Source organism: Mus pahari, chromosome 17 (assembly GCF_900095145.1).
Source record: "Mus pahari chromosome 17, PAHARI_EIJ_v1.1, whole genome shotgun sequence".
In the NCBI taxonomy this organism is placed as follows: domain Eukaryota; kingdom Metazoa; phylum Chordata; class Mammalia; order Rodentia; family Muridae; genus Mus; species Mus pahari.
In genome coordinates, this window is record NC_034606.1 from 61,340,425 (window position 1) to 61,357,742 (window position 17,318).

Sequence of the window (17,318 nt, forward strand, 5' to 3'; positions counted from 1 at the left end):
AGTTGGAACATGTGTACCACCTTGCTTAGGGCCTAAGCTTTTCATGGCCTCTATGCTTCAGGATCTGGATCAAAAGCCTGTCTTCCGGTGTACTGCCCGCTTCCCGACTGCAGTTAATGCTGGATACAGTCAAGTTGACAACTGGGAATAGCCACAACACCCTTCCTCTGTACTCAACATCGCATGCTTGGTGTTGGACTCTAGAACAGGTTGGCTTGGGTATTTGCAAGGCCACTGATGTAACATCTGCTTAACCCTCCCAGGCACCCAATGTTCTACCTACCACATCTTGCTAACTTGCAGGTTCCCACCACTTTTCTTCCAAGTCATCTTTCCAGGTACGAGGATGTCTGATTCAATATCCCAAGGGTTTTGAGGAACCACTTAGAAATGGCTAGCTCACTGGCTAGTGTCACTGGACACTTTGCGGATTTTTTTCCCCATGCATTACTAATCCTAAATGTTTAAGTTGTAGCCTAACAAAGCACTAGATCAAAACCAACATCAGAACCAACATGACAGAACCTCACCATTACTCCGATGTCAACTGCACACAGATGTCCAGTGGATGCCTATTAAAACCTTAGCTCTGCACAACCCCTTAGCCATTTTGTAATGGCACTGCAAATTTGGGACATCTCTCAAAGCTGTGCCTTTTGGGAGCCTTTTGTTTTATTATCCCCTAAACCTGAAAGGACCAGGTTATACCTAAGCTTAATCTAAGTTGCCCTTCAGGTTCCTAAGGAAGACCATGCCTTCACAACCATCAAAACCTGACTTCCTCTCACACCCAAGATTCCTTAAAGTACACTGTGCATCAGGATTGCGTTCCAATGCCAAGGAGCACTGCTGTTGACCACCAGCAGGGATAAGCCTGGCTCTCCACCTCCCTTTTAACTCTGGAAGCTTGGCAGAACAGCTTCTTCCTCCACATGCACCTTGTGGTCCTCAACTCATTACCCAGAAGGAAAAAAAAAAATGCTACTGAGGATTAATCATGTATTTATTTTAGTTCAGTTAAAACAAACATACATTGTTTCATTGAAACCGGTGTAGCATTTACTCTCTGCCAACAGGCCACAGAGGCATGTTGGCCTCTAACAGTACAGCGGGGACATTTACACTATATACATACAAGGAGTTCACTTTCATTGAGATCACATTTTACATGTTACCAGATAGCCATGTGGGAGCTACTGCATTTTGAAATTTTAGACCTCATTTAAAGCTTTAGATTATTTGAACTTAAGTTGATGTCCAACCAGTTTATTGCAAATACAACTTAAACAAGTTATTTTCAATTTTAGTATTATACACAATGTCAATTTCTAATATTGGATTCTCTGTACAAGTAATTTGGAGACTTCTATATCATGTAAATTCATCAAAATGCAGTTAAGAAACTTAGGGGAATATATACACTTGAACCCAAGACCCAATTCCAACAGTATATACAATCTATTTACAAATACATATGGACAATATATGTACAGTTTATCATAAATATTGAAAAATAGGTTAGCTTTAATGGATTAATGCTGCTCTATAAATAACAGTACAGTTATTGAAACGTTCCATGGAAGACAGCAATGCGAATTGAGGTGATGGGACAGTGGTTTTAATACTGAAGACTGCTCAAGGCTGAGAATTCAGTTCAGGAACCTCAAGGCAGGTTAAACAGCCCCAAGCTTTGGAATTTGGCCTGAAATTCATTTGTAACCTTCAATCGTGCTTCCTCACAGGTTTGGGAAGTCTCTCCACACTGATTGGCTGTGAACAGGATCCTGGTTGTCATGGCACCTCTCGGATGCCCACACTGATTGGCTGTGAACAGGATCCTGGTTGTCATGGCACCTCTCGGATGCCTGTCTCTCAGCATCCCCTGGCAGATCGTAGCCAGAACTCTTTCCAGGACTTCAAGCGGAAGTGCAGAGTCTTTGACTACCAGGTGAGGTTCTGGATTTGATGACACATACGCAGCATGGTGGAGTGTCTTCTCTTTGCCTTTGCGTCTACACGGTCCCCAGTGATTTCATCTTGGGACAGAACTGACCATTGGTTATACCCAATGTATGTAGCACTACCAAACGTCTTCCAGTCTGCAAGGGTCTTTAATGGCAGACACACCTTGCCTATGAATTCAGTCACATATACAATACAAGACTGTAACAAAAACCATGTGTGTCACATTTCTTCTGGCCCCTGCCTCAAACTCAAAATGTTTAGTTCAAGAGCCAAATAACCAACTGATGATTCTACTTGCTTCCCTCCACCACTTAATGGAATTATGTGTATTAATTAGACCTTAGACATTACGCTTGATGAGCAAAGTACCACATTATTTAATAATATATTCACCATACACCGTTAACATACAGTAAATGTGCTCTTAAAGCCAAGCTTCCAAGTAATGTCTTCACGTTTAACTGGAATTGAAATGGAAAGGTAAGCATGCGGTTGGACCAGAAACTGAGGACAACCAGCTTCTACTGCTTCCCCTGGCTGATCATTTGTTCGATGTAAACAAATTAATTCTGCATTGTTCGAGAATGAGATGATGATCCAGTGCGAGTTTTTAGGAAGCTTGCTGCATGAGAAACCCAGTGACCTTTCTGAAGAGGGCTTGCAGTGTAACTGCATGGTGCAGCCTGCAGTTTTAGACCTCGACTGCAGACACAGCAGGAGCACCACTGAGCCGCGTGTTGTCAAGTAAACCACGCTTCCAGTAGATGAGCGTTTGAAAGTTCTGCTCTCTATTGGACAGTTTTGGCCTATTGCCATCGAACGCCCGTTTTCACTTTTGGAAGCAATGTTTTAAAGGATGGGCCCAAAAAGCACAACCCAGAGCTGACACTGTAACTCTGGAGACAGACGCAACTGAATAAACCCTGTTTTACCCAATTGCACTATTTGGTACCTCAAAATCAGTTATTCCATTTCCTACAGAAATATCTGCACTGTTTCCCAGCCTAATTGAAGACATAAACATTTTAGTTCTAATGAGCCAATTATTTGGAGGCAAAGAAAGCGATGAACGGAGTTCACCGGATTTGGTGCAGCAATTACCAATTATCCTTCAAATGAATCTGAATGAACAAAAACAAAACCATGCTAATCCATGGTGCAATTTTTTTAAACGTTTTTCCCGAAAATGATTTTTGGGTAAAAAAAGTATTTGGCTTATAATGCCTACAAAAAAGGCAAATAATTTTATAATACTAATATTCATTTTTAAATATCAATGAAATTGTTTGACGGAGTTTATTGACAACTGTTTCTGAATAAAGTTCAAAAATGCAATCTCTTCAAAGTAAAATAGTGCTTCTGAGGTCTTTTAAAGTATTTTTTCTTTTTTTGGTACAAAAAATAAGTGTTTTTTTCTCAATGCTTATTTCAATACTTAGCTGTAAATTAAGAAGTGTTTCTCACATCGAATGGTTCCGTTAGGCACATTCAAGTAAAATCATAAAATATCCAAGTTAAACAATGAGACAGCCAAACATGTGGCTTTGATAAAAAGTTAAAAGTTCGTCCATTCTCTGGAATGGAATAAACTTGTCACTTCCCTTAACCCAAGGCTCGTGGCTTTGTCGGACTATCCATTCCCTAACACACAGATAGCTTCTTTAAAAAAAACAAAAAAAAAAAAACAAACAAAAAAAAACAAACCAAAGAGAAAGAAAAGTTCACTTATTCTGCATCCAGAAGAACCAGCGAGGAGACTTCAAAAGGAAGTGACCGGAAAGCATCAGGTGAAAACTGAGCAGGTTGAGACGCCTCAACACGTCAGGCCGATGGACCATCCAGTGTGAGAGGAGCCATTAATGGCCACCTGCAGCGGAGGGGTCGTGGACCCAGTCCAGCACAATCAGGCCCATGCTTCCGATCATGACCACTATGCCACTCAGGAGAAAACACAGAGCCTGCAAGAGGCAGAAGACTCATTAGTAAGGCACCCTGAGAGTTCACACGACAACACTTACCAACCCTCTAACTTCACCTGACTGTTCTTAAAGTGATCAAACCGTGCCTGTGCTGCTTATAGCACAGAAATCCTGTACTGCTGAAACCTTCTGAATTCTGTAATTTCTCATTCTCTTTTTTTTCTCCTCAAGCTTAAAAGTTCTCCTTTTGAAAGTTAGACTTTTGTGTGTGCAAATTTTCTCTCAGAGCAAATTAAGTCACAAGAAAAAAAATCAAGCCCAGGTTAAGTCCTAGAGTTGCAGGGACCATGGATGGGCATCATCTTTCTTCAGTGGTCCAGACACTCCTGCATCTGTAGTTCCTCACCCACATCACTAAACTCACTGATGGAAGGAGGCAACCTTGGGTTTGTAGGTGCCCCCTGGGCTCAACTTGGCTCATTTCCCCCAGATTGCTCCTAACCTCATTCTGCAGAGCAGAACAGCTGTGGACAGAGGGCTGATGGGCTGTTACTCACACGTCCCTTGCTAGGAGGTTTTGGTTCCAAAGCTCATGGCTGGTGCTAAGTGTACCTCCCACTTTGAAACAAGAGGCTACCAAACCTAAGAATAAAGACACTATACTGAACCCCTTCAGAGCAGACCCCCAGGGTTCTCACTCACCTTCCTGGAGTCTATATACCCTTGATATGCACATGTGCCCATACACAGGGCACCAACAATTAGGTCAGTACTTTCACACTGTTCTTTAATATCTTCCTTGCAATTACATCATCTAGTACACTGCGAGTTCCTACATCCCCCGCCCACTCTTTCTGTGAGTACTTCATCTCACCCCAATCTTCTGCACGGATCGCATAGGTTCCTTCTTCACTAACTTGATGTAGAAGGCCGACGGGAGGATAAAGATCAGCATCGCAGCTGCCGACGCACCTGTAAAGCGACAGTTTGTCAGTCATTTGAGAATTCAACCAATCTGTACCTTTAAGCCTTAAAATATTCCAGGCACATCGATCAAAACTCACCAATGAACCCGAAGATGTCCCTAATAGTGGGGACAAAGATGACTAGCAAATTGGTAAAGGCCAAGATGGTCACGGTGATGATGCTGTGCCGGAGCCAGCTGAACTCTTTTGTAGGACACAGCAAGTGAGTGACGGAACTCCGGATCTGAGAGAAAGAAAGTTATTTAACAACATTAAGTAACACCAAGAGCTTGCAAGAAATTGAGAAGCATCAACAACAGACAGCGACTCTTTTCTAGGGAACAGATACCCCTGCTTTCTGCCATAGGACGATGTGGAACCTACACCATGCTCTTTTCAACCGTGCCCAACCTCTTTACCACACCCAGCAGACTCATAGCTGTTGCAGAAGCCAGTTAGCTACTTACTGGGAAAATAACCACTGGGACCGTGAGGGTGACGGCCACCAGCACAGCCAATCGGACAACAAGGAGAAGAATGTCAGTCCCCACAATCTCAGAGTAGGTATGCAGCAATTCCGATTCCACGTGCCCTGTGGGGACAGTCCAGAGACAGGCTTTCAGTGGTTTCCTCTGGGGACCAAGTGGCGAGGGTAACTTACAGTGAGATCTACACTAGAATTAGGAGCTACTCACAAAGTGACTGTAAACTAAGAGGCTAATGAGATTAATCGAGAATTATGGTTAATGCAATTAAAGTAACATTGGAGGAAAAGAAATTTTCTAAACACTGAGATTTAGCCAAATGACCTCTGGTGAGGTCTAACAGGGGCCAAGCAGCTAGATCCCAGTCTGGCTTAGTGTGTGTGTGTGTGTGTGTGTGTGTGTGTGTGTGTGTGTGTGCGCGCGCGCATGTAGATGCACGTACATGTGTGTGTTGTATGTTACAGCTAAAGTTCAGAGCAGAGAGAGCCGACAATATCACAGAAACATCATGGCACGACTCACACCCACTTCGGAAATCTGGACCCCAGGAATGGCGGATTAAACCAGATGGGGACCTTTTATAATAAAACTACACATGTAATAATGCCAGCGTCCTCTTTAAATTAGGCACTACTTACCGTAAAAGGTCAGGTATCCAAAGAGAGCAGCAAGCAGGTACATGAGAAACATGGCGAAGAAAGAAATCTTGGACACGTTCATCATCCGTCTCCGGCTGCGGCTGCGTACCCACAACAGAAAGCGCAAGTGTGTGTTTTAGCAAGCTCCATACCTTACAGCTTTAGTATAGGCCCAACAGGGTTAAGGGATAATCAAAGATCAATTACCTTTTCAGCTCTTCATAGATGGGAAGAACAGCAGGATGGCAGACAAAGGAAAACGTCAGGATGGGCACAGCATACACGGTCTGAAAGAGACAACACACCACTGCGTCCACACCCGCGTCCACACCCCCAATTCACACCACCGTACTCAAACTGGTGATACAGCCTTGTCAGTTCCCAGCTAAAAACCTCAGAGGATCTCCACCCCAAACAACTACCACCTACGATCTATCTGCCATCTGACCCTCCACCCCCGAGAGGTGCCCTGAGGCCTTGCCATTATTTTGCCTGACACCCTTGTCTAAGCTAGAACATGAAACTTCGTCTAGTTCTTCAGGTCCCCCCCCCCCCAAAAAAAAAAACCACCTTATCATCCAGCCTCAATTTGTCTTGAGACATTTTTACATCCCTGGTGCACAGGGTTATTGTTTTATCCTCCTGTCAACACTTCTTTCCAGGAAACAGGACTGCCGCCAAATTACCTGCGAGTTGAAGATGAAATAGCGTGGCCTGCAAGCATCGTCTGTGGTGCCATTGGACGCCAGCACTGCCATTGCTGCCTGGGTAAAGGTGCCGTTCACAGTTTCGTTGGCTATCAAAGCAGCTTCCACGGGGCAAGGGATCTGAAACTTCTTGAAAATCACCTGAGAACAGAGTTCGCACATGTGAGCGAGACGGGGCAGTTTGACAAAGCTTTAAGATGTAGTTTCTAAAGGAAAAAAGGAATAAATAAAACCCACTACCTACCACTATCAGGAAGAATATCATACAGAGCAGGGAGAGGCCGCTGGTGTACCCCAGGTATCCTGGAAGGGAACGAGGGCCTCTTTAATGAAACGGGGATGGACAGTAATCACCAGACACTAGAGCCATCTATGGCGTGCTAACAGTTGGGGCTTTAAAAGGGGCATGCCCTGCTGCCACCCCCCAAGAGCAGATGTTGAAAGCCTTCAGTCGTTCCTGGGAGAATGCTAGCAGCTGTTGAGGGGCTCACAGCCATCAGAAACGTCATTTGCTCACCTAGATTTCTCAGCAGTGACAATGGAAGGATGAGGACAAAGGACACCAGCAGGACCAGATAGTCACCGTTCAGATACCACAATCTGAATGGGGAAGAGAGGAAAGCCAAGAATGAACGGACGGCACGCATGCACCTAACTCGGCCACCAAACGCACCGCATGCGAAAAAGACAGCTTTGGGGGGGGGGGAGGAAAAAAAGCATCCCTTATTTGAGACACCACTGATTTTGTGACCATTTGCTTCTGCACCACTCTCTGCTCTGGGAAGGCTGCCAGCTGATTCCTAACATAAAACACTTCTTTAAAGCTTGATACTAGGCGCAGAAAACAAAGCCGCTCTGTGCAGCCCAGAGCTTATCTGTAGTACTTTTGAGAAACACTGGACACCAGGCACTGCCGCTCTGGCTTGGAATGTCCGACCCCAAGAGAGAAGGAGGAACCCCAGCAGGATTCACCGGACACTTGTTAGCAAGCTGCTTGCTTGCTCCTAAGCATTTCGATAAGGAGATTTTCAGACTTAAAGATTAAAATGCACAGGCCACTGCTCTTCCCCTACGTGAGACTGAACCGAACCCCAACTCAAGCAGAACTTATTTCAGATTATCATGGTACCACCTGGACCCAACTTGACTCAAAAAAAGGGGGTGTCATTTTCTGAACCTAAATGTTCTTCCAAGTTCTTCCACCATTTGTTTCTTCCTAAGTAACCAAGGCCTGTCCTTGCCGTAGGTGGTGGTGGCCCACACTTGCACTTGGTTTCCCAGAGGCAGAGGAAGGCAGATCTTTGAGGTCCAGGCCAACCAGTGCGACCCTGTCTCAAAATAAAGCCATTCCTCTAAAAAGCAGTGTTTCCAAGCTCCATCTAATTCCTTGTGATTTCCACTCCACTCCTGGTAATAAGGACCCCACACAGAAAAGTCACCCTGAAAGGACAGTCTTCACGTTGAGTCTAAAGGCAAAATGGAGAGCCACGTGTCTCTGCTTTGAGGCAGGCAACTGTGTGCAGCTTGGGAAGCCAAGGAACCATGGTTGTTTACATTGGACCTTGTTCCTCCACTGGGATGAATAACTTTGCAAAAAAGTTAACTTTTTTTTAAAAAACAGTAAGTACAGCTGCACATTTTCTGGTTTTCTTAAAAAACCATGTAAGCATGACTGGTTCTTATAAGGAAAAAAGTTATCGTAACCAGCTCTCTCTATTCAGCAGCCATAAGAAATGTCCCTACGAGAGATGAATTCAGGCACCAGAGAAGTTTCAGGTTTGTGTATTTGCTAGTCTGAGCTAAGAGCAGGAGTCCTCCGTTTGTGGGACACTTCCTTGTCAGAATTATTCTCCACGGGGATACTCCTGAGAAATTCACTGGTTACTGTTTGTAATATCCAACTTTGACCAAAACGTATCTGCAAATTGTTTCTATGGATAACCTTACTCAGCACCTACCCATTTGTATCTTCAATGTTCATTAATGCCTTGATCACCAAAGGTAACTCATATTTCACTATGAAGAGGTAGCTTGACATAGCTGGAGGAAAACAAAATTAAACCATTACAAGTGCAAAATGGGGTCTGTGACACCGCAGTCACGTTGTCACCACCTTGTGCTACTACATGAAATCTACCCAGAGTGCCCCTTTAAAACTTACCTCCAATGTTCTGCATGGTAATCGATCCGGAGGCTGCTAGCTTTCCAGCCAGACCATACGCCTTATGTCCCAACTGTTCGTACAATAAAGATCCTGCATAGAAGAACACAGAGGAATGACGAAGTGCCTTGAAGTCTCTACCCTGACCCAAATTAGGATACACATTCAATTACTTGGGGAAGGAGAGGGGGAAAAGGAAAAAAAAAAAAAGCAAAAAACACCACCAACAAGAAAGCTACTGTACCTCCTTCGTTGGCAGTCTTGAGAAGGAGATGGACGGAGTACAGCGAAAAAATTGACACGAACGTCAAGAGAATTCTGAGAAGAGGGAAAGACACTCTTTTAAGTACCCAGGGCTGCGCACTCACGAACACTTCCTGTCTTACATGGCTTTGGTTCGGCTCCCTCTCCTATCTCGTGACTGACACTGGCTTGTTAGGTGATCAGGTGAGTCTCATTGTTTTAGAAGCAATGTCCACACTGCCAAAATGCAGGATTCTGCAAAGCCCCAAAACCCAGAGTAGAAACGATCTATACGCCTGCCAATTACCTAACAGTCTCATTTAAAAACTTGCCATCAAACCTAGTCCATGAGGCCTTCATCCCACTCAGCTGAGATGGGTCAGGAAAGGCCCATGGATGAGAGAAAGGAGGCGGGTAGAGGTGGAAATAACAGCCATTTAGTAGGACACTATAAAAAAAAACCCTACTGAACTGGAGAAGGGACAGCTGTGTAGACAAGACTCCACCCCCTGCAGTGCAGGATACTCGCCACTAGAACAAGTGAATTATCAGCTCCACCCTTCCCCTTGGACTGGCTGAGAAAAATGAAGCGGAATAAGGAAGGACGGATCTAACACCACTGTCTTCCTTGAGAGCGCAGGTTCCTCATCAAGTCTCGAAGGCAGACAAGGTAGTGGTTAAAAAAGAAGAAAACAAAAACAGCGAATGTGCGAATGAGACAGCCACGTAAATTTTAACCTTGTACGGGCAAACTGTACAGTACGTGAGGTGCTGGCAAAAAACCAAAAACCAAGGGAAAAAAAAAATCCCATCAGTACATAAAAAGCACGGGATATGACGTCCATCCTAAGGTCAGCCTTAGGACGCCTGGTTCTGGGGTGACACTGTCAGCCTGACCTCTTGGGGGGAAAAGGCTGTTTAATTAGAAAAATAAAAACATAAACAAAACCCAGAGCAAATTAGGTGCCCTGTCTTAAGGAGATGACAATGCCTTCGGAGGCCACTATCAACCTGAAGATCAACTCTGTAAAAGGCTGGCTAGCCATTTCAGCCTGTGGCTTTCGGCCCCTTTACCGTATTTTGCAATGTTAAGTTTGGATGAATGAAAAAAAAACCCTCACACAATCTTGGTATCATTTAGCCATTTATTAAAATGGTTAATACAGCGCCACATAGTAAGCTGTTAAGAGTGGAATCCCAAAAGCTCAAGGGTAACACCATTCAGTTTTACTTTCAGTTACGAAACAGGGTTACCAATGACCACATTGGTAGAATTTTAAAAATTGTTCCCAGTTTTCCTGGCAAGAGCTGGGAAGCGTTTCAAATATTTAACTTTGATTCTGGCCGTTCAAATTCCCAACAAAACCTGAAATTTCAGGATGTTCTGTACCAAGGCCACCGTTTTCGCAAGGACCCCCCCCCCAAATCTTCATCTTAATGCTTCTTGTACCCAAAGCCAGACTTTAACATCTGTGTGGGGTTTCACAAAGCAGCTTTTCTTTCAAGACTTTTTTTTACCATGCCGGTACTTGAGTGCTAGGTACCCATCATCTAACCGAAACGTCTCAACTGTTGCAAAAAGGGATGGCTGCTGTGTGCACTTCTCATTGGGGCACAGGTTATGGTGGAGTCAGAGGTGCCACCATACAACTGTGTCTATCTGTCAGCCACGATCTACAGGCAGTTTGAAAGTCTCAACACAGGAAGGAGAGCTACACACTCAAACGTGTACGTTCTTTTGTACTTGGAAACGGCTTTCTTTCTGTTTTCTCTTGTTCTGCTCTGATGGCCCGGGGAATCGAACCCAAAATTCAATCTGCATGCCAGGCAAGCCAAGCACCCTACTGCTGACCAGGACTCTTCCATATCACCCACGGGTAAGTGACCCCAAAATGGGTACCCTCCAAACGTGACTTCTGGAGAGTAGAGGTTCAGCCAATTAACTTAAAAAAAAAAAAAAGTAGATTCTTACTTAAAAGTCAGGCACCAATCATATGCATCCGGAAAGACATCATTTTTAAAAAGTTAATTTGCTCTTTAGCATCCAGAAAATTATGACTCACTTGTTCTAAGACAAATATGTTATAGGCTAGGTAAATAGCACCACACCTTATACACCTCAAACTTTCTTTTCCTTATGTCACAGGTTTTAGGGCGAGACCGATAACTTATAAAACCCATCTATTTTACAATTAACAATACCTGGAAGGCTGGGTTAACCCGTCAGTTTTAAGCGCCATCCCACGTTCTGTCTAACTTGCTTGCACGAGGACTTACAATATAACAGTAAAAACCAGCATTTCGGATTTCCCATACTTTCAAACTTAAATTATTTTTAACACCAACTACTTTGAACTGCAAGTTGCTTTTTTTTTTTCCCTGGAGCCAAGAATATGTTTATCATATTAACTGCCCTGCACGGCAGGCTCACTACTTACACATACTTACATAAAAAGAGCAATTCCAGTATTAGCCATGGCATAAGAAAGCCCAAGGATTCCACTGCCCACAATCGCATTGCTCAGATTAAATACTGACATTCCAAAGGAAGTCGTACCTGGATGCTACACAGAGGGAAACGATAACCAAACATATGACAATAATTAAAAGGAGAAAAACCAGCTTCGGGCAAGTCAGATTTGAAATCTAAAAGTAACACTATTCTTTGACTCCATAAAGCCAAGCACATAACAGTACTGTTAACTTACAAAGTCTGTTTCGTACTTCTTCTTCCCCAAATTTGATTCAAGTAAGAAGTTCTGGTTTTCGGGATCTACGTCGGCATAATGGCTGCAAAAACAATTTTTTAAAAAGGCCGTTGTAAGAAAATAACTGAAAGATACGAAAACGATAGTTTACATAAAGTAAAATAGCCCTTCGGTTCTGCTTAAGTTAATGCGTGGGGTAGGTGTTCTAGAAGGTAATACCATTGCTCATGCAGTCACAACCGGGTAATTGAGCAGGCTACTCTCTCCGGGGCTGTGAGCAAGGGGAGACCGAGGCTTCGGGTGAGCCATCTGGTTCCTGGGTGTGCGCGTTAGCCTGTAACCGATGAGCTATCCCTCCAGCCCCGAGGCACCCGTGTGTGCGAGCTGGCATTTTTTCTTTTGCAAAGCACATTTCTTTCTCCCACCTTTTCAGAGCAGCCTGCTTGGTGGGGTATGAGTAGTTGAAGTCACTGTTGGAGCTGTAACTGCTGCTGTCCTCATCCGGGGAGATGTTGAACCTTCCCATTTCGGTCTTCTTCATGCTGCTCGGGAGGGAGGGAGGGAGGGACGGACGGACGGTGTGCGGCGCGCGGCGCGGGCTTCCTTTTGTCCTTGGCGGCGCACTGGCCCTCGAGGCTGCCTGCGAAGGTAGAAGGCGGCGCGTCAGGACTGCGGCGCGCGCCCGCCCCCCCCCGACCACGTGACGCCGCCGGGCGGCGCAGCGCGGCTGATTCATCCCCCGCCAGGCGAGTGGAAAAGTACCAGGCGAGCGAGGGGCGGGGGCGCGGCGAGGGGCGGAAAAGTACCGACGGCGGGGCCGCGAGAACAAAGATGCGCCCGCAGAGGCGCCCCTCCAGCATCCCCGGCGCTGAGCCCGGTCCCCCCCCCACGCCCCAGCCGGGGCTTGTTTACAGGGCGCACGCCGAGCCCTCCCGCAAGCCGGGGACTGCCCCGGGTACCCGGTCACCCGCCCCTCCTCTACCCCGGGAGGAACTGATGCAATACCGAGGGGCGATTGATTGTCAAGCCCTCGCGCGGCTCGCCTTGCCCCACGCCCGGACTGGACGATTATTTTTCAAGCCAATCGAGTCACGAGAGCCGGCTTGCAGCAGCCGAGCGGCCCGCGCGCGGTTCTCCCTTTCCCCCTTAACGGGAGGATGCGGCCAAGTGGCCGCAAGCCCCCGCTCCCGCCGCCGGCGCCGCCCGTGTCCCCGCTGCCGCCCCTCCCCCGCCTCACCTCGGTGCTCTCCCTGCGAGCTGGACCACCTCACGGCAGCGTCTCCCGTGGGCTGTCTCGGTCACACACCAGAATTGTAAAACGAGGGAAAAATATATATAACAGTGACGGAGTCCTTTTCTTTTATTTGTAATAAAAAATTTTTAAAAATTCCCCGTAATCCAACAACAGGCAGAAGAGGTGGATTATTTTTTTTTTCCTTTTTAAGTTTAATTATTAAAGAAAAAAGAAAAAAAGAGCGGGGAATGGCGGTCACGATCCTCCGGCGGAGACTGAGGGGTAGCGGCGCGGGCGACGGCGTGGCGCGGTGTGGAGCAGCTTCCCGAGCCCGAGTTATAGCGGCGGGTCGCCGCGTCAGTGGGCGGGGCGCGGGCGTTCGCCTTTGTGTATCAACAGCACCTGGGCTCCGCCTCCCTCCCGGCTGCCCCGCACCCCGAATCGGGGGGCCAGCCGCACCCCGCTTCCCCGCGGCTCGGGGCACTGCAGCCCCGTGGGTGGCCGCCACCCGCGGCTGCTGTAATTACGGAGCCGGCTCCCTTAGATTCCCTCCCAGCCCGGTCTCCAACGCTGCGACGCAGCCGGCGTGTGTGCAGTACCCTACCCTCCTTACACCCCCCCCCCCAACCATTCCCAGCCCGTGTCTTAAGATTTGATTTACGTGAAGGGTTTTTCTCCCTTAGAACTTGAGCCGACGCTGCCCAGAGAGCCGGATTGTGTTCTCGATCTTTCCACCTAGATGTGCTTTCACTCTCCAGTGCTAGCCGCAGTTCCGTATCGGGATAGACTTTTGGGTTGCACGTGCCACAACGTACTAGGAAAGGTTTGCGTTTGACCAGCAAGCCAGACACACCTAAAATAAAAGAGGTCTCGGGCTGGGTCCTTTCGAGGCCGCCCAGGGGCGCCCTGTTCCCTCTTGGCGGACACTTTCCCTCCTGCCACCACCCCACCCCTGGTGCTAGCGTCTCCCCGGGCTTCCAGCGAGCGCGCCCTCGTTGGAATGTAGGCCTGGAGCTTTCTCTGCAACCCGGATTCCTCGGTGGTGCTGTGGTATTGCAGAACCGGGCGGCTGGGGGAACGGGGAGGGGGTCTAGAATAGAATATTCGGTGCTGCCGGAAAGGCGAGGGCCCTTCCCTTTCGGCTGAACAAAGACCCCCGAGGAGAGCGAAATGCTGGTTGAATGAAGTAATAAACAAACGAGTTTGACCTGGGGCTCTCTTCCTTTGGGGGACGTGGGAGAGATTGGGCTGGGTGGGCATAGAGGAAAGGGTTGGGTGTGATCACAGTTTTTTGCCTTCAATGTTTTCCTGGGGAAATCTGCAACGCTGCCTATTTCCGTGGCACGAAAGTCTTGGGGTGCCTTCAGCCTTTGCCAGTGTTCGTGATTGACAGGGCAGGACCCTATTTCCCCTTTACATAGTGTTCTTCATCCTAAACCTCTGGTCCGGGTCAGCCACACTTAAACAATAGCCTTAGATGAATGCTGCAAGTCCCCTCACCCATCTCTAGGGCGGCTGTCACTCTAGACCTAAGGAGCCAGGAATGCCTTTTTCGGCATGCCTATAATTAATGCTTCCCTCCTCATACCTCATTTTGCAGTTCTGTTTTCTAAACCATGTGCTGTCCGGACTTTATAAACCTGTGCTGTCTTGCACAGTCCTCAGATTGTTCAAATTTGTTTGTAGTCTTGTATCGACAGTCTCCCCATGGAGACCGAACTCTCCTCAGAGGGGAAGTTAGGAATTTGACATAATCCTAGCTAAAATGTCTTGATATTCCCCCCACCCCAACTGCACACCCTAGTAACATCGGATCAACTCCTGTCAGGAAAAGGTCGGTGGTAGACTCGAGGAATCTTAGGAAATTCCTTTCTATCAGGCTTCAACTGATAAAACTCAAAAGGTCTTAAACCACTTTTTCATTCTAGGTAAATCTCTTGCCCTGTCAGAGGTATTCAGGAAGTTCTGTAGGTTGTTGGTTATGGCTGCAATTTGCAATACAATTAGATCTATTGTCCTTTGGACTTTTTTGATGGTTCATACCACAGGATAGTTAAGGAGAGAGGTGGGGAAGGAGGGAGGGAGGGAGAGAAGGAGGGAAGGAAAGAGAGAGAGAGAGAGAGAGAGAGAGAGAGAGAGAGAGAGAATTGGAGGCTTGTAATCTTCATACGAATTTCTGGATGGTCAGAAACTGAATAGTACGTGACAATAACAATACAAAGCAAAAAAGTGATTTTTCTATCACCACTTTGATTCTTCCCAGCAGCGAATCAAAAATACATTAGTGGGCCTGGAGAGATGACTCAGTGGGTAAGAGCACTGGCTGCTCTTCCAGAGGACTCAGGTTCAGTTCTCAGCAGTCACATGGCAGCTCACTACTGTGATAGCCAGCCCTAACCTGGTGACCCTGTGCCCAGGGAGACACAACTCTATCCTGGACACACCTACTTTAATTATTAATGGCACTTCTTTCTAAATTGGCCTGGTTTGTGTGACCATTTATACACTGGAGCTCTAATGCTACCATATTTAACTCCAGCTCCAGGGGGAAATTGAAAGCCCTCTCCAGTCTTCTGTGGTAGGGGCCACAGCGCACACCCAGTGCACAGACGTGCATGTAGGCAAAACTCCAATACACCTAAAAATAAATCTTTTTTAAAAATTCTAACACAAGAGTTTTCCCACTGAGACCTCCAGTGGGTTATTGCTGTTGTCCTGTGTCTAGAAGGCAGGAGACACAACTGTATCACTAAATGTGGCAAAGCTGATGGTCTGCATTTTTCTTTCTTTTTTTTCTTTTTGGTTTTCCAAGACAGGGTTTCTCTGTGTATCCCTGGCAGTCCTGGAACTCACTCTGTAGACCAGCCTGGCCTCAAACTCAGAAATTCGCCTGCCTCTGCCTCCCAAGTGCTGGGATTAAAGACATGCACCACCACCACCTCCCGGCTGCATTTTTCAAACTGCAAAAGAGAGTGGATGAGGCCAATGAACTCAGTGGGTACCTACCAGCTTAACATTCTTCTTTATTGAGTAGGATAGAATGAGGAGGAAGCGGCATTCCACCCTTAGCAGTACTAAGCATTTTGCTGCGAAGCTTGTGTGTTGACTAAGTAGGCTGTGTTTGGGGTTGTGATGTAAAATGTACTTGCAGGGGGCTATTTTTGAACCAGAATTTCAAAAACATGCCTGGGCTGGATTGGATCCATTTTCTTTATCCCTGCCTGCTTTCCTTAACACCTAGAGTTTGAATGACAGCTGTAACCGGGGACCTCTGCACTTGCCACCACACCTGTTTTTGTGATGCAAAATGTATTTCTTGCTGGGACCCCAGAAGTCTGAAAAAACAATCTGGTAGCCTACTCCTTAAGAGAAAGGCAGTGTCAGCCTTGCAATCGTTCTGGATTTTTTTATTTTTATTTTTATTTTTATTTTTATTTTTTAAACATGCTTTGTCCGAATAGATGATGGAAAGTTTTGTGGGGTGATTTTTTGTTGTTGTTGTTGTTGCTTTTTGTTTTGTTTTGTTCATTTGTTTTTGCTTTTTCCCCCACCCCAATCTGCAGCCAAGGTTTCCATGTGTTTAGCACAGCTGTCCTGAACTCACTCTGTAGATCAGGCTGAACTTGAACTCAGAGATCTGACTGCCTCAGCCTCCCCAGCTGGGATTAAAAGTGTGCGCCATCACCATACAGCATGGTTGTTGGGAGTTTTTTTTAGTGAGAGTGGATAGCTACCTTCTATAGAATTACCCTACCATTATTGCCTTATAAAATAGAATTTTGTTTTACTAAGGAGAGCCACATTCCTAGGCTACAATGAGCTAACCTTCCCAGCCTATTAAACAGGTAGAGTCAAGAGTGACCCTCAAAGTTTGTGTATTTAGTGCTTCAGCCTGCAGTTTGTTCCCCCCACCTACCATTTCAGCAAGCTGCATTCTGAGGTGGGCATCTGTAGTCGCCCTGATTTGTAGTTCTACCCTGCTAGCGATGGACCCAGTGACTTACTTTCTGGTCTCCTGTCTTTTGGAAATCCTCTAGACTGGACCTAGTGATGTGGTTCTCTTCAGCAAAAAGTAGTAGCACATCACTTCTTGTTTGAAAAAAAGAAAAAAAAAACCAACTAATTTTCTGTGTGTATGCGCGTGCGTGTCTCTGTGTATATGTGTGCTCGTGCACACACTCTCACAGAAGACAGAGGGATGGGATCCCTTGGAGCTAGGGTTCGTGACGATTGTGGGCTGCTGACAAGGGTGCTGAGAGACTCTAGTGATCTGAAGGAACAGCAGGTTCCTTC

General features: G+C 46.3%; 1 protein-coding gene across 1 annotated transcript; it reads right to left on the reverse strand.

Moving 5' to 3' along the window:
• Window positions 1-989: 989 nt before the first annotated feature.
• Window positions 990-13,400, reverse strand: Slc38a2 (solute carrier family 38 member 2). Its single transcript, XM_029548067.1, has 16 exons — window positions 13,029-13,400; window positions 12,217-12,431; window positions 11,792-11,873; window positions 11,532-11,647; window positions 9,085-9,158; window positions 8,841-8,933; window positions 8,638-8,719; window positions 7,197-7,279; window positions 6,924-6,982; window positions 6,659-6,820; window positions 6,180-6,259; window positions 5,973-6,073; window positions 5,317-5,441; window positions 4,949-5,093; window positions 4,759-4,856; window positions 990-3,923 (listed from the first exon to the last, which is right to left on the reverse strand). The coding sequence occupies exons 2-16, from the start codon at window positions 12,330-12,332 to the stop codon at window positions 3,822-3,824; spliced, it is 1,518 nt and encodes a 505-aa protein (XP_029403927.1). The 5' UTR covers window positions 12,333-12,431; window positions 13,029-13,400; the 3' UTR covers window positions 990-3,821.
• Window positions 13,401-17,318: the final 3,918 nt, after the last annotated feature.